Source organism: Sander lucioperca, chromosome 3, assembly GCF_008315115.2.
Source record: "Sander lucioperca isolate FBNREF2018 chromosome 3, SLUC_FBN_1.2, whole genome shotgun sequence".
In the NCBI taxonomy this organism is placed as follows: Eukaryota; Metazoa; Chordata; class Actinopteri; order Perciformes; family Percidae; genus Sander; species Sander lucioperca.
In genome coordinates, this window is record NC_050175.1 from 29,715,423 (window position 1) to 29,742,054 (window position 26,632).

Genomic DNA, 26,632 nt, shown 5'->3' on the forward strand with positions numbered 1-26,632 from the left:
CTAAACATCAGCATGCTTTTATTAGCATTTAGCTCAAAACACAGCCTCAGTCTTGTAAAAGACAGTTCAAAGATACAGTTTAAACTGTACTTTGTTCATGATTTTGTTACCTCCCAAATGGCCTCAGCTTGGACCCCGACACTTTTTACTAATCTTTTTACATAAGTCTTCTTTTTGGGCATTTTTTAACAGCTGACAGTAGAGAGATGGACATGGTAAGTCCTCTGCAATCACCTTTTGTTATGCAAAACTAGAGTCCTTAAACTTTATTTAGAAAAAATAAACATAACATAACATTGTGGTTAGGTTTCAGGATCTCTCCAGCTTTATTAAAATAAGGGACTTCTGTTTGTCAAAAGGTAGCAACAACTTTGGCACGGACAACAAAGTACAAAAATAGAACAGTTCAAATTCTCCCATCCCAGTTCACACATTCACACGTTGAGATTAAAGGGATAAATTAGTAAAAAGATTAAAAATCAGAATGTGTCAATCACACACAGTGCGACCCCTCAGTAACAAAAGAAGGGCTACAGAAGAGAAAAGCACATTTTCATTGGTAATTTAAACATTGTTAATACTGTATCTACGCTGACATTCTTTAACACAGTGCTTACTTTCTAACGGTTTATGCTCTTTGATTATGAAATGTGTCTGAATATTTTTATGGGAAACATGCCAATTTGAGAAGTATACAAATCTGACTGGTGACAAGTCCTAAATTACTTACATTGACGTACACACTCGTATGTGGAGGGAAATGTCACTTCAAAAAGAAAATGGCAAGAATATTTGTTTTTCAATAGAGCATGGATTTGGAGACTCGACAGTCAACAGTGAAAAGACTGGCTTTAAAGGAGGATCAGGCAGCAGGGCAGTGTAACATCTTTGGCTAAACATTTGTCAGAAAGTGATAAGGCAGTTAGTTCAGTCGCAGACAGCGTGGCTTCTAAATGGTGAGACAGTGCAGCGATTGGACGGTGAGGGAGCAAAGCAGAAGAACGATCCTTTACTCCCGAGGAGCGTGTGCGTCTGCCAGCAAGTCGGGTCGGAGGCACTCAACGGGGCAATGGATATTCTGGGGGAAGAGTTGAAAACGTAAAGTCACATGCATAGGTACAAACAATTCTGTATTTTCATTAGATTTGATCTTCATCTGTGTTCCAAGTGAGGACATTTGATATGCATGCAATGCTTATTTATTAATATTAAATAGACAAAAATAAATAGGTTTGAAAAATATTTTTGTATAATGCAGTTCAAATATACTCATTTTGTATGACAATCTTGGGACCACAAATGGTGTCAAGAGTGCCAGAAAACAATGAGAAACCGTGTGCTCGTAATTAAAAAGAAATAAAACATTTTAAATGAATTCCACTCACGCGTACGGTGTTTCCATATCTAACAGGCTGCAGCAGACTAGCATCGACCTCGCCACCTGGTCTGCGGCAGTTCTCGCATCGCCAGCCCTGATGAGACCAAACGTACACAAGCGTACATTTAAACATGCTTCGTTTAACTCGTAGAATGACCACAAGTTAATAACAAGTCAATAAAAGTATCACTGAACATCGGACCCAAAGCCAGGGAGGCTGATGTGTCGTACCTGCTGTCCTCCAAAGCATGTGCAGGTGCAGATAGCACCCAGGTACTCCTTCTGCCACTGGTTCCCCACCTGGTAAGTTTTGCCATCATCGTAGCACACTGAATCATCTGTGTGAGTGTACATACACATTAAAATTCACATGCAACTCCTCCACACCTTTTTGAGACAGTCGTAGAATATTTCTTTGGGTCTTAAGAGGCCTTACGTGGTTCACATTTGAATTCTCCTTTGCCATTTCCCAAGCAAGTGCAGCTCATTAAGTGACCATTTTCTGCACGGCGGTCCCACTTCTCTCCAATGCGATAGTTGTTTCCATTGTCATGGCACCACTCTAATGATGGACAAAATAAAAGTTAGAGAACCTATGTTCAATATATTCTAATTCCAAATATGCTCATGTACCTCCAGGAAAACAATATCCAAAAAACTTACTAGATGAATCACATCTGAAGTGGCCACTCCCCAAACCCAGGCACCTGCACCACAGCTTGAATCCTGTCTCAGACATCCGTTCCCATTCACCACCAACATCGTGGTACGTTGCAGTAAAGGCATCATAACATGAGTCCTTAGTGGAGGGCACTCCCTCTGGGACTGAAGAAAGATGGGTAGGGAAACATACGACAAAAAAGCTTCTAGTTACTTGAAGATTGATTAGTCAGAGTAACTGCCTGTGCCCTTTTAAATGAACAAATGAATGTTTTGGGCCATGATGGTTTTTATTTAGTTATTAATAATGATATTTTTCATCAGTATCATGACTCTTAGATGATACACTAAAATACAAAAGCAAACGAAATAAAGTGTGGCAACAATGTAGTTTTAATCGTACATCTGTGCTTCTCAGGGAATCCTTTTCACTGAAGTGCCATTGCACGAAAACACAGCTGCAGCTAACAAAATAATTACTTATGATCAATTTATTACTTGTTTTGATTTAGCTATTAAGCAAGCCAACAGAAAAATCCTATGGTACATCAAATGTGCCAATTATAAATTTGATTAGATGCAGCTAGTGTCTACCCTTCTGTGAAAAGTGTAGAGTAGTAGTGGTCACTTCCAATCACTGAGATTAGTTTTGAATTTTGAAACAACGGCCCGGTTTCAAATTATGGGTTGTTGCCAGCACAACTGGAATTATTTAGTGAATAAAAACTATTTATGTTAGAGAAGAGAAACTCATGCCCCTGTTGTTGAACTGATAGAACAGTGTTTTGAAATGTACACTATACTATATTAGTAAAGATTACACGTAAACATAGAGGAAGTTCTGAGGTCACAGGGAAAATCAGGAATAAAAGCCTGTGTCCAATTTAAAACTTCTGAGGTAAATAAAGGCCCTTAATTAATTAGCAGGAGTTGCTTGTCACTGATGTTGGACTTAGTTTAGCCCAGTTTAGACAAAGCAGTTGCTGTAGCTTACTTGTATTTCCAGCAGTGACGACCTGCTCCAGTATCTTGTGTTTGAGCGCCCCCATCAGAGCCTCCACCATCACATTATAGTTTGATCCGGGGGAGAGTCCTATCAGGGTAGCAGTGGTCGCTGTGCCTGGCAGGCGGAACTGGACAGGTAGAGAGAGAGACAAGGTTTGTCCATATGAAATAAAGAGATTTCATCTAAATTGACAGCACGATAGGCTGGCCTGGAAACCATGGCCCTTGTCTCTTACCTGGAACATCTTCTCCTCTAAGTGCGTGAGAGGATGGCAGGACACCAGGTAGGCGTCGCTCTGCTTGTAAGGTTTCCAGGAGATGGTGGTCTGAGTTTGGGCCTCCTGCGGCACCCCAGTGTCATTACCAAATGTGGAGCCAATGGGCACGTTCAGCTTCAGGATGGGCAGTCTGCGGCCCTCTGCATCAGGAAGGGGCACAAAGACCAGGGGCTCACGAACTTGCCCATAGGGAGACTGTGGGTTGCCACTGTTCCCATTATATCTGTTGTCTCCGTTGTTGTTGTTGTTGTACTCTGTGTACTCCACAGTCTGGCTCTGGCCACTACTCCCATCCTGGCCATTGTTGCCAACTACCTGGACTTTGTTGTCAAAGTCAAGATCAGGCACATCCAACTTATCACCAACACTTCCAGGGCGGTTGGGCAGAGGCAGAGGAAGCAAGGACTCTGATTCTGGGCGGGAGAGACGGGGTTAGGGAAGCAAGCAGGTTAGATGAGGGGGCATGTAAAGCAGTGGTGCAGTAACATATCTCAGCCAACAGGAGGCAGCGCAGATACAGCATTGCTGAGGTACTACTTCACGGCATAATGCAGTATTACAAACACACAAGATATTTTGAATGGCATTTCTGAAGGCATTCAAAATAAAAAGGGGTATTATTGTTTTAGGAGAACTAACGCTGATTGACTGCACAGTTTATTTCAAGGGCTCTGAGATGTTGCAGCAAAACATTTTGATTCAGCTAAGCAGATTAAAGCTGCCATTCAAACCCTTACATTTTATAGGATGTTTACCCATAACTAATTAGAATTTTCGCACTTTATTACATAATTTAAATGCATCACCTTCACCATCACATTTGTCACTGTACAGTGCAGAAGTTTCAAAATACTCACGAGTCCTGATTTTGCCCACCAGAGGTGTGCTCCTCTGTGTGTTCTGGAAGGCGATGATCTTAATGATGTACTCTGTGTCTGGTCTCAGGCCTGAGGAGAGGAATAATTATCATATAGGGGAATTTGTAGGTTGCACTTGACTCATGTTTGTAAATGTAAGAGAATGATCTAATCAGAGGAGCCTGTGTGAAGCTTTTCCTAAATCTAAAACAACAAATTCAATCAAAATGGAAATTAAAAATAAACAAACATATGTATTATCTTACTGGCAAATATGCCTTATACAATATCTGCAGTGGGCAATATTGTTTGTAGTGACAATGGACCGGTTGACAAGCGCATACCAGATATGGTGGCGTAGGTTTGGCCGGAGTGGGGTCGTGGGGTGAGCTGTCGTGGTGCTCCTCCTGATTCCTCGTAGGTGACGTGGTATCCTGTGATGTGTGTGGCAGGTGGCTGCCACCTGAAGGAGATGGAGGTAGGGGTCAAAGATGTGAACTGGAGGTTGGTGGGAGCCTGGACCACTGGTTCAGCTATGAAGAAAAATATCATGTTAGACCATCTTATTGCTTGTGTGTTTGTGTGCAGTTGTGGTATTAGTCCAGTGCTACAGCTGCATGTCATTTCAATTTGGTTCTTAAGACCTGACTTAAAAGAGTACTCCACTGATTTAGCAGTGCACTCCTATAACATTGTTGGAGGAGGGAAAGTTAAAAAAAAAATTAAAAAAATGAAATGATGCGACAAAACCAGAGATATCATCATTTCTATTCCATAACTACTTTATCCTTGTCAAAGCCTGGCGCCTACATTACCCACAATGCAACTCGACAGCCGAGTGTTATGCTAGTAGCAGCTAATGTAGCCTCAATCAGAGATGAGGAGCTATCATGGTATGGTAAACTCACTTCTTTCTAACTCCACAAACAGATTGTTTTTATTTACACTTTTGAAGTATTCAGCCCCAACTGACACAGACTCAAGTGACCTCACTTGAGGCAATTTATCAGATTCTGTGCAGCTACTTCCAGAGCCACAAAATAGGTGCATTTACTGTGGCTGCATTTAAATAAAGCATTGTGTAGCTTATTTGTTTCCATCTCTCTCTCGTTGTCCCTTTACATTGCTTGTATTCACATAGTACATACATTATGTACTGTATACTGACAGAGAGTAAACACCAGCAACTACATTTAGATCAACATTTCTGGATATGGAAAAAATTTAAACTTAAGTTCACATAACGAAATGTATTCACGAAAAGGCAGAGATCAGACTCAGATTTGCATAGTACCTGTTTGTATGATGAGAGTAACTGGGGCGCTCTTTGTGTTGCCATTCAGAGTATACAGGTTAACAGTGTACCTGGTGCCTGGCTGCAGACCTTAGAAAAACATAACAATAAACAGTGAAATCACACTTCTAAAACTTACATCTATAAACTGTTTCCACCTTTTTAAAAGGTCTGTTTTAGCAGAAAGGTGTGGTGTACCTGTCAGAGTGTAGGTGTTTGTTTCTCCTGGGATGTTTCTGCTGATGGTGGGGTGCGAGCCACTGAGGGGCGTGGCATCGATGAGGAAACCAGTGATGGTTTCCACCTTTGAGCGCCAGGTCAGTGTGATAGAAGAATCCTTCACATCAAAGATACGCACACGTCGAGGAGGACTTACATCTGCATTGAGGAAGAAAGAAAACAGACATAAAACAGAGCAGTGGATAATAACTGGTGGGGACTGGAAATGTATTAATTTATGGTGCAGCCAGTTACCTTCCAGTGTGGTCGTCTCGCCCTCCAGCGGTCTGCTGGTGACAGAGTTCTTCAGAGCGTAGACATATATCTGATAGGTGGTTGCCACCTACAATGCACAGACATACATATAGATATTTACTCACTGACTGACTATACATCCATGTAAATAATGAGACAAGAACGTTTGTTACCATGAGCCCTGGTACGACGACACGTGTGGTGTCCGGAGCAAGGTTCATCTCTTTGGCGGGGCCGTTGATGTTCTTGGGGTTGACGACCACGCGGTAGCCTGACAGGCGTGCATTGGGGGCTCGCCATGACACAGTGAAGGTGGAGGGACCGACCTCTGAGATCACCAGGCTGGTCGGAGCAGGGATCACTGAGGCAGCAAAAACAACATTTAGAAATGAAGTCGGGGAACATAGAGCACATCTATCACATTCATGACTTCATTTATATGTATTTCTACCTGTGGCCTGGGTTCCCACCAACGGCGTGCTGGGTGTGCGGTCATGGAGGGCGATGACTTTAACGGTGTACTCTGTCCCGGGTCGAAGGCCTCTCAGCACCGCAGTGTCCTGGTCACCTCTGGGTGCAGGACGCAGCTCCATCTCGCTCTCCTCTGCGCTGGAGTACAGAACGCGGTATGATGTCACCGTGCCTTCTGGACTGTCCCAAGTAATGCGCATGGAAGTGGAGTCGATTTCAGAGAAGGTCAGGTCCTTGGGTCGGTCCATAGCTGCAGGAGAGGAGGAAGAATGTTGCTTATTTTGTTTTTGATTAAAGTACATTTACTTCTAAATCTTAAAGCGACCTATTCAAGAATGAACTTTGGCTTAGGTGGCAGGACTCCTGGTCAGAGATCTGCCAATTAAAGATGTAATGCAGCACCTAAAACTGGAATAAAACACAGATTTGCATTATCTGGTTCCAGTGAGACATGTCATAAGACTAGGCAACCCTAGAGGTTAGGCAATAATTATCTTCTTGGCTCTTAGCTTAACTCTTGGCTACGATAACTACTTTTATTTCATTTATTGTACAGGACCCATTGTTTTTTGTGTCTGTTTATGTAAATGTATAACGTTTTTGTAACATTTTCTATAATTTGTATGCAGTATTTACTGTTGTGTTCTCTTAAATGCCAATAAACAGACGTTAAAAAAAGAGATCTGCCAATTAGCAGCCAGTTTGTGAATATGAACAGCAGCAAACTTTTGCTGTAAAGCATATTGAATTGTATTTGAATTGACAGATACTATAGTATATAATAAAAATCTTGAAATAATTTTGAGCCATAACAGCATGCAAAAAAGTAGTATGAACCATCCAACCATCCTCTGAGAGCTCCCCTGGAACTGTTTTGTCTACTAAACGCAAGTATATAACTACTGTTTGCATATCATGCCACATATACATACTGTATATCACACTACTGCATAGTAATACAGTGGAATTTGTCAACAAACAAAACTAAAATAAATGTTTAAGAGGTGAATCAAGCATCAGAAAAAAAATTGTTTATACATGGCTTCCTCCAGGAGAAATCTAGCTGAGGGAAGTTTCCCCACCCTGATTAGGAAAACCAGGTTAACATGATATTAAGAAATCACAAACATAAAGGAGAGGCCTGTGACACGGTTACTTAAGTGCATGTAAACCCACTGCATAACGCTAACAGAGAGTAACTTGCATCAGCCAAAAGCCAAAACAATGCTTATTTGAAGAGTTAAACTAACCAGTGATAGCATTCTCCACCAAGGGGGAAGAGGGTTGTCCATCATTGCCCAGGGCATAGACACTTACGACATACTCAACAGTGGGCATCAGACCTGTGAACGTCATCTCAGTCTGATCTGTAATAGAGGGGCAGAAAATGAGCCAATGAGGCGAGGATATCATTTTGGAGATGTTATATAATATATATATATATATATATATTAGAATATATAATTAAGATTTCAGCCTAGTTCTGAACATCTTTTTTTTTTTCACCGGCCTATCTTACCAGGGGCCACCACCTCAGAGTAGGAGGGTCCCAGGCCATTCTTAGGGACACTGGTGATTCTGTAGCCTCTGATTGGTCCCTGAGCAGGAGACCAGCGCACTGTGATGGCGTTGTCACTGACATCTGTCAGTTTCATTTGTGTGGGGGACTCAGTATCTAAAGGAGAGACGGACATATAACAAGCTTTAGATTCAGTTTACCCCTCAACATTTATTTTTTCCAGGGACAATTTTTTTCACATTGCTGTACCAGTCTTGTGCGTGATGTAGACCGGGGTGTTGGAGGAAGGGCTGTCCCCTCTTCCAGTAACCGCATAGACCGTGATGGTGTAGTCAGTACCGGGCTTCAGACCCGTGATGGTGGCGGTGGTCTGTGTGCCTGGGATTGTGAACTCTTGAGGAGCCTCACCACCTAGAAAGGGAGAGTGAAGAAGGGCTTGAGTGTTACACACCAAAAATGGTTGAGGTTTAGAGGAAACTAAGACTTAAAACACATGTACACACTTGTGCCTCCATAGGTGATCCTGTAGTTCTTCACTGTGACAGAGGGGGCGTCCCAGCGAATGGTGATGCTGGACGGGGTGGACGATGTTACCTCCAGGTCAGTGGGAGCATCGGAGACTGGAGAGGATTAGAAGAGGAGGGGAAAGAGGTGCATTAATATAAAAAGAAATGGTAAATTAATTATGATCAAGATTTAGCTGATTAGTGTCACTTAAGAAAAAGAGAGGTCAATATAGTAGAAATCAGTATAGAAACTCACTGGTGGCCTGCGTGCCAGTCAGAGGCTGACTCTCCTGATTGTTGTTGACAGCATACACATATATCAGGTACTCCGTCTCTGGTGTCAGTCCAGTCAAAGTGAAGTGGTTCCTGGATGGGGGCAGCCTCTCGTCTTTCGGCCGCCCGCCGCTCGTCTTCTGAAAGCGGAGGCGGTAGCCGGTTATGGCAGCAGTCGGCGCCACCCAATGAATGGTGAAGGAGTTGGTGCGAATATCGGAGAAGTCCAAGCCAGTGGGGGAGTCAAGAGCTGCACGGAAGGTGGACGGAGGTATAAGAGAAAGATTTTTAATCACAAGTAATGATAACGGCAATTACAAAATTGCAGGGCAACACTATTATCCATTTTAAAAATTAGTATTATATTGACTTGGACTGTCGTAATCCAGTGGCTCCCAAACCTTTTTAACAACAATGGCACCCCTTCAGAGTGATTGTGTTTTAATGACAACAGCAGAGCAGTCATGTCACTAATCTTAACTGCCGCATAATATATATATATAAAATTGCGTATCTAAGAGGGGCTTTATGCAGTGATTTGCTGATTTGATGTTTATTGCTTCTTTTGTCGGTTTTTATGTTTGAAACATAAAAAATGTAAAGTGAAAATGGACATGAATAAGTCTTGCGGCAGCCTTGCCCCCCTTGGGAAACATTGTTATACTCACTTGTCCTCTGAGTCCCTGTGGCTGGTTCACTTACTCGTTCACCGTACACACACACAACACTGATACGGTACTCAGTGTTGGGCAGCAAGTCTATATGGAAATGGAGAAGTATAGTTAGAATGACTTAATGCACTGCAAAAAGAACAACTAATTTGGACTTTAAATCCAGCTTTTAAACAGACACAATCTTTATGTCATCTTACTCTCCAGCACGAAAGTGTTGGTGGCTCCGCCAACATTAACCTCCTTGATGTCATCGTCTGTGGCTACAGGGTGGTAACGGATGACAAACCGAGAGATGTCGCTTGGTGTGGCAACATTTGGGACTGTCCATGTAACCCTTATGTGGTCAGGACCCACCCCTTTGAACTGCAGGTTGGTGGGAGCTGGAATGGCTGTAAGAATAGAGGGGTTAAAGGTTATAGCTAACACAGGAAAAACAAAGAGGTTAATTAAATAAAAGCAGATTTACAATGGCATAAAGAAAATCATTAATGTGACACATTTCTAAAGAGTACTGTAGCGTTTGAGTTTATGTGCGTGAATAAAGGGCTGGTAATGTGCCTTCATCAATTCTCTCAGATCAAAACCCAAGCCCTTCCCAGGATGGAGTGAAAGATTAAATCACCAGCTTGTGTTTGCTTTATGTGTGTGGTCGGCTCGCTTTCCCCATCCTCTGTAACAGTGAAGATACTGATGTCATAGTCCACGCCTGGCTCCAGCCCACGAATCGTGTAATAACCAGCAGATGCCTCCACCATATCTTGAAAAATTGGCAAGTTCTCGCCTGACGTTACTACCATTATCCGGTAACCAGTAATGGTTAAATAGTTCTGAGGGATCCAGCGCAGGCCGATGGTGGTGTCAGTAATGTCGACAAAGTCAATGTGACTTGGTTTGGGGATTTCTGAAAGGGTTAGGCCAGTTGCAAAGCAAGTAAAATTAGAGAGACAGAAAGACCCAATAGTCATAATAATTACATTAGTTATATCAAAAACATTCATTTCATTCCCAATAAAGCAGTCAGAGATCTGAAGTGTAACAGTAGCCATGCTAGATATAGATCATTACAAATTACTGAATTCACAATTTACTTTATAATTAAAGCAGTGATTTATTCTAGGCATGCTCAAAAAAAATTAATTCACCATCCCAATTAAAAAAACATGACCACCATGCATGGTACGCCAGCCATTGATCATGTTAGTAGTACGTTATGATAATTAAAGGTGCTGTAGGTAGGATTGCGAAGATCCAGGACTTAGCCAAAAAAAAAACATCGATAACTTCTCAGTCCCTCCCCCCTTTCTGCTAAAGCCCAAAACTGTCTCCTAAGCCCCTCCCCCCACAAGGGAGAATGAATGCGTGTGCAAGAGCAGTGATTGACACGCAGTTAGACACCCCCCCTGGCCCTGATTGGTGAATCTGAACAGGGAGCTGTGGATTTTTGCAAATCACACTACAGGCTGTAGGTGGTGCCAGAGGAGCCGGATTGTTTTTAATTACCTGCTTCATGTAGTTCTACTCGAACATAGGGTCAGTACAGCAAATATGACAGAAAGTCAGTTTTATAAGTCTTACCTACTGCACCTTTAAAGCTGCATTAAACAGGGACTGACCATTGAGTTGGTGGAGACTGTTGTATCTGATGATTTATAACTTTGACTTATGTTTAATTATGCCTACATATACCCTGTGTTAACAGCAGAACGGCAGAGCGACAAATTTTGAAGATTGGGTCGGTCGTCTCTCCAGATATCCATGGGTCTGTAAATTGATGCTGAAAATTCTGATGTAATAAATCTTTTTATACCAAGAGCAGTGTCTACGAAGTTCCTTCTCCATACAACGGCAACACAGTGCTGCAACTAAAATATACCACAAGACCAAAACAGAGCTCAAAGAACCAAAGGTATTACATTTCATTCTTAAATCTTCAGGTAGCAAATCAAAGAGATGAAAACGTTGAAAGTAGGATTTTTTTCTGCTAACCCATTAGCCACAACAGCTTTAAAATGTGATCATGTCAGAGCTGTGTGTCTGTCAGGTCGTTTTGAAGTTATTCTGCACCCTAGTGGTAAAAAATCCATCAATGCAGCTTCATGAGGCCTTAAAGCTTCTTCGTTTTTTATTATTTTTTGGGCACTTTTAGGCCTTTATTTGACAGGACAGCTGAAGACATGCAGGGGAGAGAGAGGGGGGAATGACATGCAGCAAAGGGCCGCAGGTCAGAGTTAAACCCGGGCCCGCTGCCTTGAGAAGTAAACCTCTATATATATATATATATATATATATATATATATATATATATATATATATATATTATACAGCTTCTTCTTTTTTTAAGCCAAATTTAAAAAGATGTATTCATATGGAAAATGTTCCAGCATGAAAAGGAATACATTGTAAGGGTTTGAATAATTAAAATAATACTGTAATGACAGGAAGTAAAATGTTGGAGTTTCGCTCCAGTTTGAATTTGACCCAGCCTTTTACAGCAAATTCTCTCTTTTTTTCCTCTCTAACATAGACACACTGGTCTTTTCTGTGGACCAAGTTGGGTGTTTGATGCCTATTACCCTTCTGTGAATGCTTTCCTGGTGGCTCCTACCTGGTGTGACAATTGTGGACACAGGCGCACTTTCCAAATGACCCTTGTTAGTGAAGACACTGATGTTGTACTCCGCTCCCAGATTCAGGCTCTCTAGCAAGCACGCGGTTTGATCAGGTCCGACTAACTCTTCCAGGGTGTTTCCCCGCTGGCCGTTGGTCGGCGTGCTTGTCACTCTGTAGCCTGTGATGCCTGCAGAGGGAGGGGGAAACATGACAAATATGGAGGAGGTAATGTCTAGAGGTTCTTGCAATGTATGCGTCAAAAGGAAATACCGGGAAGAGACATTTGTCCTTGTGAAAAAAAATACCATTCAAAGGCTAGACTAGAGCCAGTGCGTGGGGAGCACAGTCAATATTTACCTGGTGTTTTGGAAGCTACCCAGTAGACAGTGAGATCTCCTGTGACAGTGTTGGACTCTACTCGGAGGTCAGTGGGAGGAGACAGGGCTGCGAGGAGAGGAAAGCAGATCATAACATAAGCATGAGAAACCTAATTCAATGCAGCCGTTCTTAACTCATGCCAAATGGTTAGAACTGTGCTATGTGGGCTCACAGCAGTATTAAATAAATCTGGTGATCAGATATACAATTTATTTTATAGTGGGTTTTTTTTTTCTTTTTCTTCAAATAAAGTGAATTGGATACGCACAAGTGACAACATTGCGGGTGATGGGGTTTCCACGGTTGCGTCCGCCAAACATGGGCTGAACGCTGTAGGTGTACTGAGTTCCAGGAATCAGACCGGGAATATCAATACGTCCAGAGTCAGAGGTCTCTTCTCTGGGAGACTCGCCTTCCTGGCTGGGGAGCACAGACAGCTGGGGAGAAGGAGCAAGCACAGATTAGAAACCTAGAAAATACCCTTAAAATATAGCGCAGCAAAGACATCTGCATTAAGTGATTTTATTGGCCACCTGGGGCAGCGCAACAAGCTGTAAACACAACATTGACACATATCACCTTAAACAGTGTCACTATGAGTAACCCCTTTCACATTACATATAGTGATTTGATTTGATCAAATATTGATTAGAACAGCTTTCATTTTGTTTGATTATGAACAGTTCGTCCTCTAGATGATTTACTTTTTGTTATGTAATGAGAAGATGCAGGTGACTACCTTGTAGCTGAACCTGCGGACAGGTATCCAGCTGATGATGATAGAGGTATCAGTGACCTCAGTGCTGAAAGCAGGTGCATTTCCCATCTGGGGACCTGGGAGAATGTCAGAATGAGGAAAAAATAAATTAAATTTCCTTGCAAAAATGTATTCCACCCTCTGCAGATGTTGTGTTTCTCTTTATACTGACTGGTGGTGAAATATGTAGTGACGCCCTCGCTGAGATCATTGTCCAGCTCAGAGTGAATGGTGGCAGTGTACTGGGTGTCTGGACGTAAATTTCTCAAAGGGTACTGGGTGACCCTGCCAGGGATCCTCTTTTCGATGGGGCTGGAGCCCTCAATGCTCAGAAAGAGACGGTAGCCACTGACGATGGCGCGGGGAGCCTCCCAGATGACCAGTGCACTGTCGGGGCCGATGTCAGTGAAACGCACATTGCTGGGCGAATCAGGTTCTGGAGGGGATGGAAAATATAACACATGTAAGGCAGAAAATCTCTCATCTTGTGTCGTAATTGTAATCTCTCTGCGCCTAACTCTGGTTCTTATGTCCATTGATACTTACTGGTAGACTTTTGTCCCACAAGCGGCTTGCTTTCCACTCCCCCATTTATGGCGTAGATGTAGAAGCGGTACAGTGTTCCCGGCTGCAAGTGGGTAATGTCAGCATAGGCGTTGGGAGAGATGGGCATCTGCAGGAGTCTTGCGTCAGTGCCGTCAGGACCAACGGGGGTGAAGTGCACCCTGTAAGCGGTCACCTCGCTGGGTGGACCGGTCCAGGTGATGGTGATCTTCACATCTGAAACCTCGTAGAACTGCAGGTCTGTGGGTGCCGGGACCTCCTCTGTGGACAGAAAGTGGTAGATTGATTGACAAGGCGTATAGTCTGAATCAGTCTTGACAACTAGTAACACTACGGAGCAATGTCTTTACGAGTCGTCGTTATTTTGTTTGGAGAAAACCAAAAACTTTCACCTTTAATATGTGTGGATGTACTGTACTGTACAGAGCTAACCTAAAATGCTAAGTACAGTAAAATGCAAGAAAAGGCTTTTAACAATTTACAGATCTCAACAATAGCACAGATAAAGCAGAAAATATGAGAGAATGGCAAACCAGACATGGGTTAAAAGAAATTCAGAGCCATTCTCACAGCATCTGGTTTTGTTTTTCGAGCATAACAAACTAGTAAATTTTGCCCTGCCAGGCGCAAGGAGAAGAGAGTCAGAAATGGGAATCCAATTTAAAATATACTGTGGATTTATGAAGTGTCTGTGCCTCCGTGAGGGTGAGGGTGTGGGCTGTACATGCATGATTGCTTTCATAAGTATTTTAACTACGTCTGAACAGGTGTCTGTTTCTGAGCCGACAATGGATTAAATTAGAGGTCATTCAGGGGCTATGACAGACTAAGACGAAGATAAGAAGATATTACCATGGTATAGCTATAGCTGTAAAAGCATAATTTGACAAGGCAATGTTTTGATGAGCTCAGTCTTTCCCAAACACTGAAAAGCACCTCGTAAAGCTGCCTGGCCCTAAAAGGAATCTTCAGCTGCGAGTATAAACGTAATCTGCTCAGTTTTCACTTTCAGCCAAAAGACAAAAATTATATAAACAGAATAATTTACCATTTAAAGAATAGTATAACACATTGTGAATGTTTTAATAAAACAAAAAAACTCTTATTAGCTAAAGTTATGTTTTCATACATTTCAGCTTCTTTATTAACTGAAAGATATCGTATCTGTTTAAAAATGTGCACCTGGATGAGGGGATCCAGCTGTGTTGACCTGTACAAACACAGGCTCACTCTCCTGGTCCTCCTCCACAGCGTAGATGCTGATGTTGTAAAGGAGCCCGGGGCGCAGGTCAGCCAGGGTCACTGAGGTCTCCGAGTCTGGCAGGTTCAGCTCAGTGCTGCTGCCTTCCAATGACGGCGTGTACACCACACGGTAACCTGGCAGCACAAACAGAATAAAATGAATATTTATATCAAGAACTTACTAAGTTAAAAATCAGATATAAACACACATACTGTAACAAGTTCCTTACCAGTAATAGGAGCCTGAGGCCTGGACCAGCTGATTCGGATGGAGGACTCACCCACCTCGTTGACTGTGTGCTCAGCAGGGGCGTCAGGAGCTGGTGGAAGGAAAAGAATGGAAATCAGTCACGTTGTATTTTGGGTAAAAATGTACAACATTTGCATAATCCTGATCATATTGTCATGACAAAGAGGAGGAGAGGGATTCTTCCACCTGTAGTCTGGGACGTAGTCAGAATGAGGTTTGGTTGTCCCTGATTTGGGAGCTCGTAGACGTTGACGTTGTATCTGCGTCCTGGCAGGAGGTCCGCGATAGTGACAGAGTTGGCTGTGCGAGGAACATCTGGAGAAGCCGATAAAAAGATAGTTAATACACATACCAGTACATCCGTTTTATATATTTATTACAGTATGATTATGCCATGGCAGCTACAGTATTTATATATAGTCTTTTTTTCTCCATTTTGGGCAATGTTGCACATCAATAAGGAGCTGCTCAATGACAACACTGGATTTATTTTTTAAATTTTGCATCAATGTGATGAAGTGCATTGACTCGCCAGGTATTTCATTGGCCTGATTAGCCAACAATGAAAAGACTTGTTGGTTATTTTTTTAGAAAATGTACTATATGACAATATTTATTTACGAACAAATGCTAAATATCACTGCATCACAACCAAAGGAGTTAATTTATGGAACAGCTGCAGTGAAGAGATGAAATCAAGTACAACAATGAGCAATTTTAAGAGACTATTTAAAATGAATATATTGAATGGATTCGAAAAGTACTCAAGGTGATAGTATTGTATACTGACTGTATGGTTCCTGGGCTTATATAGTCTAGTTTGGATAGGTTATTATTCAGTTTGATATAGATAGACGGAAACGAAGAAAATAGATGGAAAAGAAGAAAAAAAACGTGTAAATGTGTGTGTGTATGCATGTATGTATGCATCTGTGTCTATGTGTACGCATGTGTTTATGTGAGTGTAGGTAGGTAGATACACGGTACATGTATGTGTATGTAAACATGTATAAATAAGTGAAGCATCAAATTGTTTTGTATTTAACTGAAGGATAAAAATAGAAAAAGGGGGTAGGACCAGAAAAGTATTTTTTTTTTTTACTTCTTCCTATTCCTTTTTGAACATGGGAATTTCTTATTTGGATCACTTACAATAATTTTGGAAGATTTTGGAAGAGATGTACATGTTCTTATTTATCTGTTATTTTAATTTTATTATATATATACATATATATGTACTGTATATTTTCACATGTTCAAAATAAACTACAAACTAAACTAAAATGTATCAATACCTTGACATAAAATGGACAGATGCCATGATAGAGGATTTAATCCGTATTGCCTACTCATATTGGAATTTATGTTGATCACATTTAACCTGAGATACATCATTTAGAACCTCAACAGAAAATCTATCCAATTAATCAATGCATTCAATTATTTGCATGTGACTTTACGGAGGTATGGAGGCTCTCACCCAGGACTTTTGTTTTGGCCCCTTCCTCGCTCAGCTCATACTCCACCCTGAAGCCAGAGATAGTAGAAGAGGCTGATGTCCAGGACACAACAAAGCTGTTTGAGGTGATTTCTGTCACTGACTCAGAAGTGTCCACCTCTGGAGCAAGTTGGGTCGTCTCTCCCTCTGATGTTTCCACTTGAGAGATAAAGGGATATAATGTAAAACATCTATTTAGATTTGTGGCATTGAGGAAATGTTACTGCTCAAGTCTACTCACAGGAACCATGGGTAGTGGTGAAATCGAAGCGTGTGACCTCGCGACGTCCGTAGCGCAGGATGCTGATCAGCTGGCCCTCGTAGGTGATGCCTGGACGCAGCCCACTGATGGTGTAGGAGTTGAGGTGGCCGGGGACAGTGACCTCCTTCCAGGGCGCACGGGTATTTTTCTATCAGTAGGGGTGAAAAGATTAAAAAAGTTAATAGTTTATAGGTCATGTTTTTATGACAAAAAGCTTACATTGAAGAGTGGGCAAGCATACAAAATGGACAAGCATACTTAAAGTGCTCAGAAAAGAAATGTGAACATCTACAACATCTATTTCAACTAGGAAAACTCCATCTGCTGATGAAGAGCATGCTATATGATTAACAGCTCCAGAACGGCTACTAAATGGACCTCGTGGTGAGATTGTTTTCTCAACTGGATAATCTGATTTCTAAACTCTTGATGCCAAAAATAAATCTTAAAAGTAATGAACATTTTTGACAGCACAGACATGATATGGAGTTAAATACAAATATGTGAACATTTGAGAGAATTTACTGGAATCATTAATTAATTCAGAAAATTAAGACTTTGCATGGTCTAAGTATATTTTGGACTGGACTCTGGCTGAGACCTGTTTACTGCCACATCCTGCATTTAGACTGGCTTTGCACTGAGTCGGAAAACTACAAACTTTTCTCAGCAAGTTTTGCTCAGCAACTTTGCTGTCCAAAATACACAAACCCCTTCAGAGAAAATGTGTTTGACTTTAACTAAAGCTTCATAAACATTTCAACCAGCTTCTCAGTCTTTGAGGTCTTCAAAGAAAAAAAGATGTGTGAGAAAAGAAATCACAGGACGGGGAATATTTTCCTTGGAGTCTAATGTGTTTATGCATGCAGACTGTAAATGGGAGTTCATGTACCCTCTAATCACCTTATTTGTCCATGTTCAAACTTCAGTCAACATTACCAAACCATTGACTGTTTGCTCACCTTTACTAATGTAGTGGTCAGCAAATTTAAAACAACCTTTAACAGACAAAAAAAGAGCTTATTTGCATTTACAAAGGCAATTTCTAACCGGAACCAAAAGGGTGACTTACAATTCTCCATTTGAGGATGTACTGGGTAATTTGAACAGATGAAGGAGGGTTCCACTGAATGGGGTGGGAGTCTGGCTGTTTTCCTGCCTCTGTGATGATCACCTGGACAGGTCTGTGGCCATCTGAGGAGTTAGAGCAGTGGGTGTAGGAAAAGATTTAGGAGACGACATCAGGAGAGAGTAGGAGAGACACAGAACAAAGCTGCTATTAGCGATGGGAAAAAGACTCACACGTTGTCAAAAACATATAACAGTGTTACCTGTAGAGAGTGTGGGTGAAAGTTGGCTACTTTTTGGTGAGGCTCTGTCAGACAGATTCATCGTTTTGGGACAGAACCAAACCACCAGACGGTGCTAAACCAGCTCATACACCCGCTGACATCTGACATAACACCGGAGTACTATATTCATCCCAGTTTATCGAGCTAACATATAGCTTTACAATCCCTGCTCTGCACACACCATTGATCATGGTAAGATACATGTTGCAACATTAAGTGGTTAGGTCAGTGTTTCATTACGGACACACAATGTGCTGCAGTACAAAGTACCACATTAAGCAACTTTTACCAAGAAAGAGGTATTGGCAGGAAGTATGTATAAGCGCCTCCCTTCCCTACCCTCCCAACCCAGCATCCCTTTCCCCTCAGCAGGTCAGCACAACAACACCAGGCGGGGGAAGGAAAAACCTCTCCAACTACAAAGACCAAGGGGAAGACAGGGGTGATGTGATTGGCAAGCACGTCTCCATTTGCCAGACTTCAAAGTCGAGAAAAACGACAAACCCCCGCTTACCTCCACTAACCTGGCAAGTGAACTTTTCATTCCAGTGACGTGTGATGGAAGGTTAGGGGTAGGTGAGAGGAAGGAGGTCAATAACGTAGGAGGGTTAAATAAGTAAAGCAAACACACATTAAGCACACACAGCTGTCTGACTCAGCGGGAAAAGCTGCAGAAAGAGGCCTTGGAGGAATTAACACTTCCCAAGTAATTAATACAAATAAATAATCCTATTTAATAATTTGCATGTTATCTTGTGCAAGGGTTTAGGGATTTAAATCTCTCATCCCATGATGGAGCCTCAGATAAGCCAAAATTATCACAATTATATCGAATGGATTGTCCACTCCACAAATTAAAAATGATGCTAAAATCTGATTGGAGATTTCCTATATTTGTTTGCATTTTAGCAAATTTGCACCATGAAAGGTCATGCCGAACCCCCAAATGTGACCAATTAGTTATTTGCAGTTCCTGTTTGGACTCTCTAACTTCCTGTTATCATCGGATTAATTTGATTCTGATAATTCTGAAGCAAACTTCCAAATGCAGAAAACTTCCAAACACAATGATTATGAGGAATATCTGAAGAAGTGTGCTTTTTTCTATGATGTCTATGTGGATTTATAAACGTTTATCGTAATGGACATCACATATAAAAGTGAAAGTCTATATCGCAATATATGTATATCGTGTCTGTGAATTTTGACTGATGACTATGAATACATCAATAAGTGATGTGTGTGATGAATAAACTTAAACCACCATATTCAAATATTGACCACGAGGACTCTGCAGAAACCAATCTGTAAACCAACTGAAGTGTATAGTAGTTTTCAACTGATGATGTTGGGAAGATTATTTTTCCCTACCTTGGTAGGTCTGCTGAGGTTCACATCTCAACTCCCCAATGCCGTTGCCATAGCAATAACAGCGGTAGTGGATGCCATGGATGACTTTCTCCCATGTCTCTCCAATCTGATAGAACGCCCTGGTTTGTGGCTCCTGACACTGATCTATTTGCAGAAAACAGAAGCAAACAACAGAGATTGGATGGGACAGAGAAGGGTGGGGTTGTAATTTTCAGATGAAAAGTGCATTAGTATTTTAATCCTCCAACAGCTGAGCTAATGAGCCATGAACGCACCAGTAGCGTCACACTTCCAGCGCCCACGTCCCTGTCCAAAGCAGGTGCAGTTCATCATGTAGCCCTCGTCGTGGCGCTTGGTAAATTCCTGGTTTACTTCATAGGACAAGCCATCAACAACACACTGATCTGGACATGTTAAAAAAAGGGAGTGAATTCAACATAAAACCTTTATGCTTCAAGACAACTTAAACCGTTTTGTTTTAAATCCAAATGGAGTTAGCTCTCTGACCTCGCAGCTGTGAGTGAGCAACACAGCTCCACTCCCCACGGCCATTGCCCAGACATGTGCACTCCATCATATGACCCATGACATCATGGCGTTTGTCCCATTTGTCGCCTACACGGTGCATCACTCCTTCATTGGTGGTACATAACTCCTCATGGGCTTTATAAAGAAAGAAAGGAAAATAAATAAATCAAAACAAACAGTACTAAGTGTGTTTGAACCGGGAATTCTCCTTGGTCCATTTAGCACAGTGGCATGACTACATGAGATGAAATGCTGTAAATGTAAGAGCCTTGACAGAGTCATTACTCTCCCATGAACATAAACCCCAATTAGTTCCCAATTGTCTACAAGTGAGCCATGCAACCAAACCGTCATTAGCATCTGTGACAACAAGATGAGATAAAGACCAAAGCATGTAGTGTAATTACATCCTCTACAAAGAAAATATATCTATAGCATGTTAGTTAAGCATTTGAATAACTTTCATCTTTCGCTTTCTCGTTCTGTAGGTTCAGGTAGATGGATTGTTTAATCTTTGAACAGAGCCGGTGTTGCACCGAAATCTGTGACCCGTCGTGATCTGTGTCCCTCCTGTTAAAAGCGTAGCGCCCCCCTCCGTGGTTAAGGTTAGGGATAAGGGTTTGGTTCAGGTTGTGGTAGGGGGACACTGATCTCGATGGGTCACAGATTTCAGTGTAACACCGGGCTAGCTGTTTCCCCCGTGTCCAGTCTTTATGCTAAGCTAACCGTCTCCTAGCTGTAGCTTCATATTTATCGAATATGTGAATTTTCTAAAATGTCAAACTATTCCTTTAAACACATCTGTTTACACTAACATTATGAAGATGTCATATTGTGAAGGTAATTTGGAAACCCTTTAAAACTTTCTCTAGAATTAAAAAATACTAAAATTTAGGTGACACTTTTACACAAAGCCACTTAATACGTGCATTCAACCATTAAGATATCAAAAACATTGCACGAAGTGATGCAACTATATACAGTTCATCAAATGAGCAAAACTGCTTAAAATGTTACATTTTAGAAACAATAGATAAAAAAAAAGGTTTTTGTTTTTTGGATTTGTTTATGTTTTCTTTCATCTCTTCAATCTCTTCAATTACTTGATGCTATTTAACTGTTAAGTTTCAAAGTAAATGCATGGTGTGGAACAAACAAAGCAGCACACACACACTTACCAGCCATGGGGCAAAATCCAAAGCGCTGCTCTGTGTCGTAGTCGTGGGTGGTGCTACACCACCTCATGCCATCACGGCGTCCGTCAGAGGTGCAATCGGTGTAGTTGCGGCCACTGTAGAGGAAGGGGAAATGGCACAGGCCGCCGTTGGAGTTTCCACCTCGTGTTGCCACAATGGCTGGAATAGAGACAGAGACACTGTTTATATCACCATGCTACCAGGTCATGTCTTCTTAAGAGTTTAGGGACTGTGATAGATTTGCCAATATTTGCACAAATGTTCTGTATCTTTAAAAAATGTTGATGCCAAAATTCACAAATATCCAAAAATCCCAGAGAGGGAATTCTTGATACGTGTCCAAAACACAAATGACCAAGTCAATTATTAAATTTAAAAAAAAAAAAAAAAATTGCAGGTTGTTGACTATTTAGGGGTAAGATATTGAGAGGGAATCTTCAATAAATTGGTGGTGGGTGACATTGATGGACAAAAGGCTTGATTTAATAAAAGGTCAACACCAGCCCAATATATCCACAAAACCAACAAGCCCAGGTTTACATCACTGTGCCTGAGTCTCACCATTCTTCTCAGTACAGAAAGAGTACTGCTTGTCTTTCTCATAGTCTGCGGATGTAGCGCACCAGAGCTGGCCATCTGTGCGTCCGTCTGAGGTGCAGGAGTAGTAGGTCTTTCCCATGAAGACGAACGGGAATGCACATGGCTGGCCATCAGAGTTGCCACCATACGTCTGCTTCCTGGCCTCTGCACAGAGGAGAGGAGAGGGAAGAACAAGACAGTGGTAATTATAGTGGAGAAAAAGCAATGTGCATCTTTTAATGGTGATTATTTGAGTGTTGTTACATGTTATTTATTTAATGTCAAGGAAACCCAATTAGAAACATAACAGACCATAGAGTTCATCATCATACTTCCTCTTTTCTTCACAGAGAGCCCATCTTTTACTCACCCCACTCCTGACAGCTGACTCCGTTGCCCAGACAGGTACAGAGCATCTGCGTGCTGCCCTGGCTTCTGAACCAGCGCTGCCCGTCGTAGTAGGTGGCTCCAGAGTCCGTGCGGCACGTCCCCTCAATGAGGGGCTCGACCAGATGCCGAGAATGTGTGGGGGTCAACACGACAGCACCTGTGGCTGTATACCACCAAACAGATTGAAAGAATGATGAATGTCAGAGAAGATCAGAGTAAAGTTTTTGCAAAATGTAACTTGAGCAGGCGTCTCACTTCGGCCTGCGTTGTGTCGCTCGCACTTCCACTCCCCACGCCCGTTTCCTAAGCACTGACACTGCAGGATGTGTCCACTTGTGTCCGTCTTTGTCCATGTGTTTCCAATACGGTAGGACTTCCTGAGGTCCTGGTCATTGCAACGGTCTGGTTGGAGAACAACAGTGGTCAACAGCTGCTACTGAATTATGCAAAAGTGTGTTTTCATGTGTGCGTTGTTTATACTCTTCTTACTTCTTGAGGTGCATGTGATGCGTCCATTTCCCTCTCCCAGACAGGTGCAGTCCAGCATCATCCAGCCTTGGTACGGTCTCTCCCACGTCTCCCCCACGACGTACGATGATGCAGCGTTGTTGTCGTAGCAACGCTCAGCTGCACAGAAAACACCAAAGATTTATTGCATGTGCAGTTTATATTTAAGATCTGGCTCGAAATTACAGCGTGTAAATCCCCCCTAGAAATTTCCAGGTGAAATAAACCAAGTGAAAATCAATAGATGTGGCGTAATATGGGCAAAGAGGAGCGCCGCGCTCTTTCACACACTTACCGTGTCTGTCTGGACTGTTGTCAAATATGTCAAATATTTACAATGCTATCAAACACGGCCTTGCTTCTGAGAAATCTGAAATGTCTGTTAAGTGTGTGTGTGTGTGTGTGTGTGTGTGTGTGTGTGTGTGTGTGTGTGTGTGTGTGTGTGTGTGTGTGTGTGTGTGCGTGTGTGTGTGTGTGTGTGCGTGTGCGTGTGTGTGTCGATATTTCACATTTATCTGCATTCCAGAGTTCATATGGAAAGTGTTGACCACTTCCCCGCAGGTTTAAATTTATGAGGTAACTGTACTCACCCACAGGTTTGCAGGTCCATTCTCCTTTGCCATTTCCAAGACACATACACTCTAGCATGTAGTCAGCGGTGTCATGAGGCCTTTGCCAAGTGTCCCCGATTTTATAAGACATCCCACCTTCATGGCAACGATCTGTGAAGGACAAAATGTACTAAGTTGCATTGGCTTACAAAAGATGTCCTTAATAGGCTATGCACTATGGCACATATCCATCATTCAGATTTTGTATTCTGTCATTACTATTTAAGTAAAACATTTACAACATCCTGAGGTGATGCTGTATGTTTCCAGTGAATGAAAGAAGCAGGGAACATAAGTAAAAGAACCTACTAAGAAGAGACAAGAAATGTCAAGAAAAGTGCACTCTGTGACAATCTAAAAAAAACATTTTTAAATTAAAAACCACTCAAATTGGTTTATTTTTTAAACAATTTTTCCACGCTTCATACTGATTTTTGAAGTGCAGGCAGTTTAATATTCAGGTTACTCACTTGCAATGGTACAGCTGATCTTGCCTCGACCAGAACCAATACATGTGCAGTCCCACATCATCCCGTCCTTTGGTCTCTCGTAGGTTTCACCAACACGGTATGACCGGTCATTGTACTTATCATAACAGGACTCCTCCGCTGAGGAATAAAACAGAGGAAACCCTAAAGGTCAAGAGTTTGTATTGCTGCGTAAAGACGCACTGACGATTTAACAAGTGGATATCTCAATATGTTCCAACTTTTTAAAGTAACTTTAATTGTTGGTATTGACGCAAAAGTTCTGAAACAAGTGATTGGGGGAGGCAACTATTCCAAACCAAAAGTTTCCACTCGCATCCAGATGTGGAAAGTGAGCCTGAGAAGAACTTCTGTTACAAACACGTTATCTTACTGACCTTCAGGTTGACTTTTACATTTGATGCCTGCTGCTCCATTGCAGGTGCACAACAGTGTACTACCACCAAGGTAGGGTTTCTCCCACTGCTCGTTCTGTCTGTATGAGCGACCGTTGTCCTCACAACCGACTAGAAATCATAGGAATATATGTCCCATAAAGATTATTATACATTTTTACCGTAAAATGGTCATTCAAGTTAATGCAAAATAAAAGCATTAGGTATGACAAAAGCTACTGTAAAGTCATTACATTTTAAACAACATACACTAATGCAGGAGGAAAACCTTGGACTTTTCATGCATTAAGGAGAGTTAAATAACTCAAGAACACTTGATGATTATAATGGAAGTCCTTGTACCAACCTGGAGTAACGGCATCTGCGTCATGGAGGACAGGATACACCTGATACTGGCCACTTTGTCTTTTGCCCCTCTTTGGCAAACCGTGGACTGCGCTGCTTACGCACAGCGCAAGCAGTAACCCTGTCAGTGGGCCACCAGTCATTTTGTAAAAGAAAATAATGATTTCAAGGTAAAGTAGAAAAAGACTAGTTAACAAAGCACGTAATACAGAAGAAGCGAGTGCAGAGCTAAAGTTTAGCTTGGAGAGATCTAAATATCTGTTACTCTCTGCTCCAAGCTGCCACCTCGCAGCTGGTGCACCAGACCGAGGAGACTGGAGCGCGCTGCTTTTATACCCGGACACCCCGCTGCAGCCTACTGAAGGGGAGGGCTTTAACTAGAGCTTTGGATGACCCGCCCGGGTGTGAGCAATACTGACACTCGACACTTCACTTTCAAGACAATAAACCACAAGACAAGAAAAAAAAAAACATTAAGTTGTAATAAAGATTAATGACCATCTGAAGTCTGTTCGTTTCAGAGATGAAATCAGAAATCAGATCAGGGGAGATGGCACCAGAATCTTTGATACTTGCTGGAGAGATGTAATGCAGAGAATAACTTGATGTTAACATAGAACATCATAATGACACCACCATAATTATAAACCACCATAAAGTAGCCTACACTACAGCTCGCTAAAAACCCAATTAATTTCTAGACACACAAAAGATATTAAGAAATAGTGATCTTAACATAGTCTATTCTTTTCTGGGGCTCTTTGAGATTCATTTTTAGTATAATAAACATTGTAACTCTCATACAGTGCCATTAAAGTGCCAAAACAAAAAGGAGCAAGACGCATTTCCAAAACATGGTACAGCACTGACAAAATGTGTTATAACCCCAGAAACTTCCAGAAAGTCAACTGTTATCTCTTTCGTCTTGTCAAGGTAAAGAGATAGCTTGTTTTCTTGTCTTCAAATGTCGACGAGATGAAAGTGACAAAATCTCGGCTTAGGTGACCTCACATTACATTTTTAACACTGATCACATACTGTATAAAGCTAATTTGGGTAAATGTGCTTTACAATTGAATTTTAGCTTAATAACATTTGAAATTAGTAAAATATTCACATTCAACATGTTCTTTTTTTATAGCGGCACCTTTGCATTTAATGGATAAATCCAGAAATGTAGTGCAACATTTTATACACTTTACCATGTTATTACACAACATATTGTATTGTTTTGAAACCTTGGGATCTTATAGATTAGAAAAAAAGCTGTGGTTGGACTGTCCACACATAGCATTTGTGATGGTTGTTTAGTCATAGTTATGTACCCACCAAAGCTCTGTGGGTTTAATTTGTGGGAAGTTAATTCCTCCACCAAGAAAGGAAATGTTTTTAAAAACAATGTGCAAAAGGGGGAAAGCATAATAAAACTGACCACAGCATGCTACCTTGGTCACGTGCAGGAGCTGCTGGTTCCACTGAACTTACTCATGGTTCTGGTCTGGAGAGCTGCTACTGTGTGTGAGACTGCAATTTAATAATTCCTGTCACAGGGCTTATGGATCATAACTGAGGGCTAAAATATGAAACAGCTGGTTTTGGGGAAACAGAAGGAAGAAAACAGCAAAACACGATCCTTTTTCTTCTATCCATTTTTTAAAGTGCAACTGAGTCACCAATCTCTTCCGTGTGGAAAAAGCCTCCACATACTTTCCACTTTTGAAACTGCGCCAAACTGTGGAGGATCAAAACACAGGACCGGTTCAAGCTGCTGCAGAATCTTACTTTAGAAAGTGTAATTTCCATATTCACTGATGTCATACAACACATTTTCCCTGAATTGTGCACTTTGTGTGTTGTATCTGGGAGGAACCGGTGTAAAAGAACGTATAAATATTTGTGAACAAAAGAGACATTCAGTTC

At 41.7% G+C, this 26,632-nt stretch overlaps 1 protein-coding gene across 3 annotated transcripts; it reads right to left on the reverse strand.

Moving 5' to 3' along the window:
- Positions 1-302: 302 nt before the first annotated feature.
- fn1b (fibronectin 1b) lies at positions 303-25,023 on the reverse strand. Of its 3 annotated transcripts, XM_031306407.2 has the most exons (47): positions 24,714-25,023; positions 24,350-24,478; positions 23,955-24,092; positions 23,464-23,595; positions 22,856-22,993; positions 22,622-22,768; positions 22,347-22,529; positions 21,959-22,141; positions 21,380-21,556; positions 20,181-20,336; positions 19,949-20,077; positions 19,674-19,817; positions 18,023-18,144; positions 16,930-17,098; positions 16,671-16,847; positions 15,377-15,505; positions 15,171-15,260; positions 14,881-15,075; positions 13,681-13,959; positions 13,307-13,570; positions 13,117-13,211; positions 12,646-12,814; positions 12,357-12,443; positions 11,995-12,186; positions 10,012-10,290; positions 9,587-9,778; positions 9,384-9,473; positions 8,699-8,965; positions 8,440-8,556; positions 8,186-8,347; positions 7,937-8,092; positions 7,668-7,784; positions 6,398-6,667; positions 6,120-6,307; positions 5,947-6,034; positions 5,671-5,850; positions 5,473-5,562; positions 4,523-4,711; positions 4,179-4,268; positions 3,560-3,734; positions 3,280-3,526; positions 3,033-3,171; positions 2,042-2,203; positions 1,815-1,940; positions 1,610-1,716; positions 1,386-1,472; positions 303-1,078 (listed from the first exon to the last, which is right to left on the reverse strand). In XM_031306407.2, exons 1-47 carry the CDS (start codon positions 24,853-24,855, stop codon positions 1,010-1,012), a joined length of 7,353 nt encoding a protein of 2,450 aa, XP_031162267.1. In that variant the 5' UTR covers positions 24,856-25,023; the 3' UTR covers positions 303-1,009. The 3 variants fall into 3 exon arrangements, with proteins under 3 accessions (XP_031162267.1, XP_031162266.1, XP_031162268.1); XM_031306406.2 differs by having other exon boundaries at positions 3,280-3,734; XM_031306408.1 differs by lacking the exon at positions 10,012-10,290 and having other exon boundaries at positions 3,280-3,734.
- Between the last annotated feature and the right edge of the window lie 1,609 nt (positions 25,024-26,632).

What these genes read in the sequence shown, in the direction of transcription:
- fn1b (XM_031306406.2), bottom strand. Translation starts at nt 24,855, where the DNA reads ATGACTGGTGGCCCACTGACAGGGTTACTGCTTGCGCTGTGCGTAAGC. An exon ending in GATCAGCTGTACCATTGCAA is followed by an intron (nt 23,596 to 23,954) that starts GTGAGTAACCTG and finishes TGTCCTTCACAG; the next exon opens with ATCGTTGCCATGAAGGTGGG. An exon ending in TGCTCACTCACAGCTGCGAG is followed by an intron (nt 20,078 to 20,180) that starts GTCAGAGAGCTA and finishes TAACATGTCCAG; the next exon opens with ATCAGTGTGTTGTTGATGGC.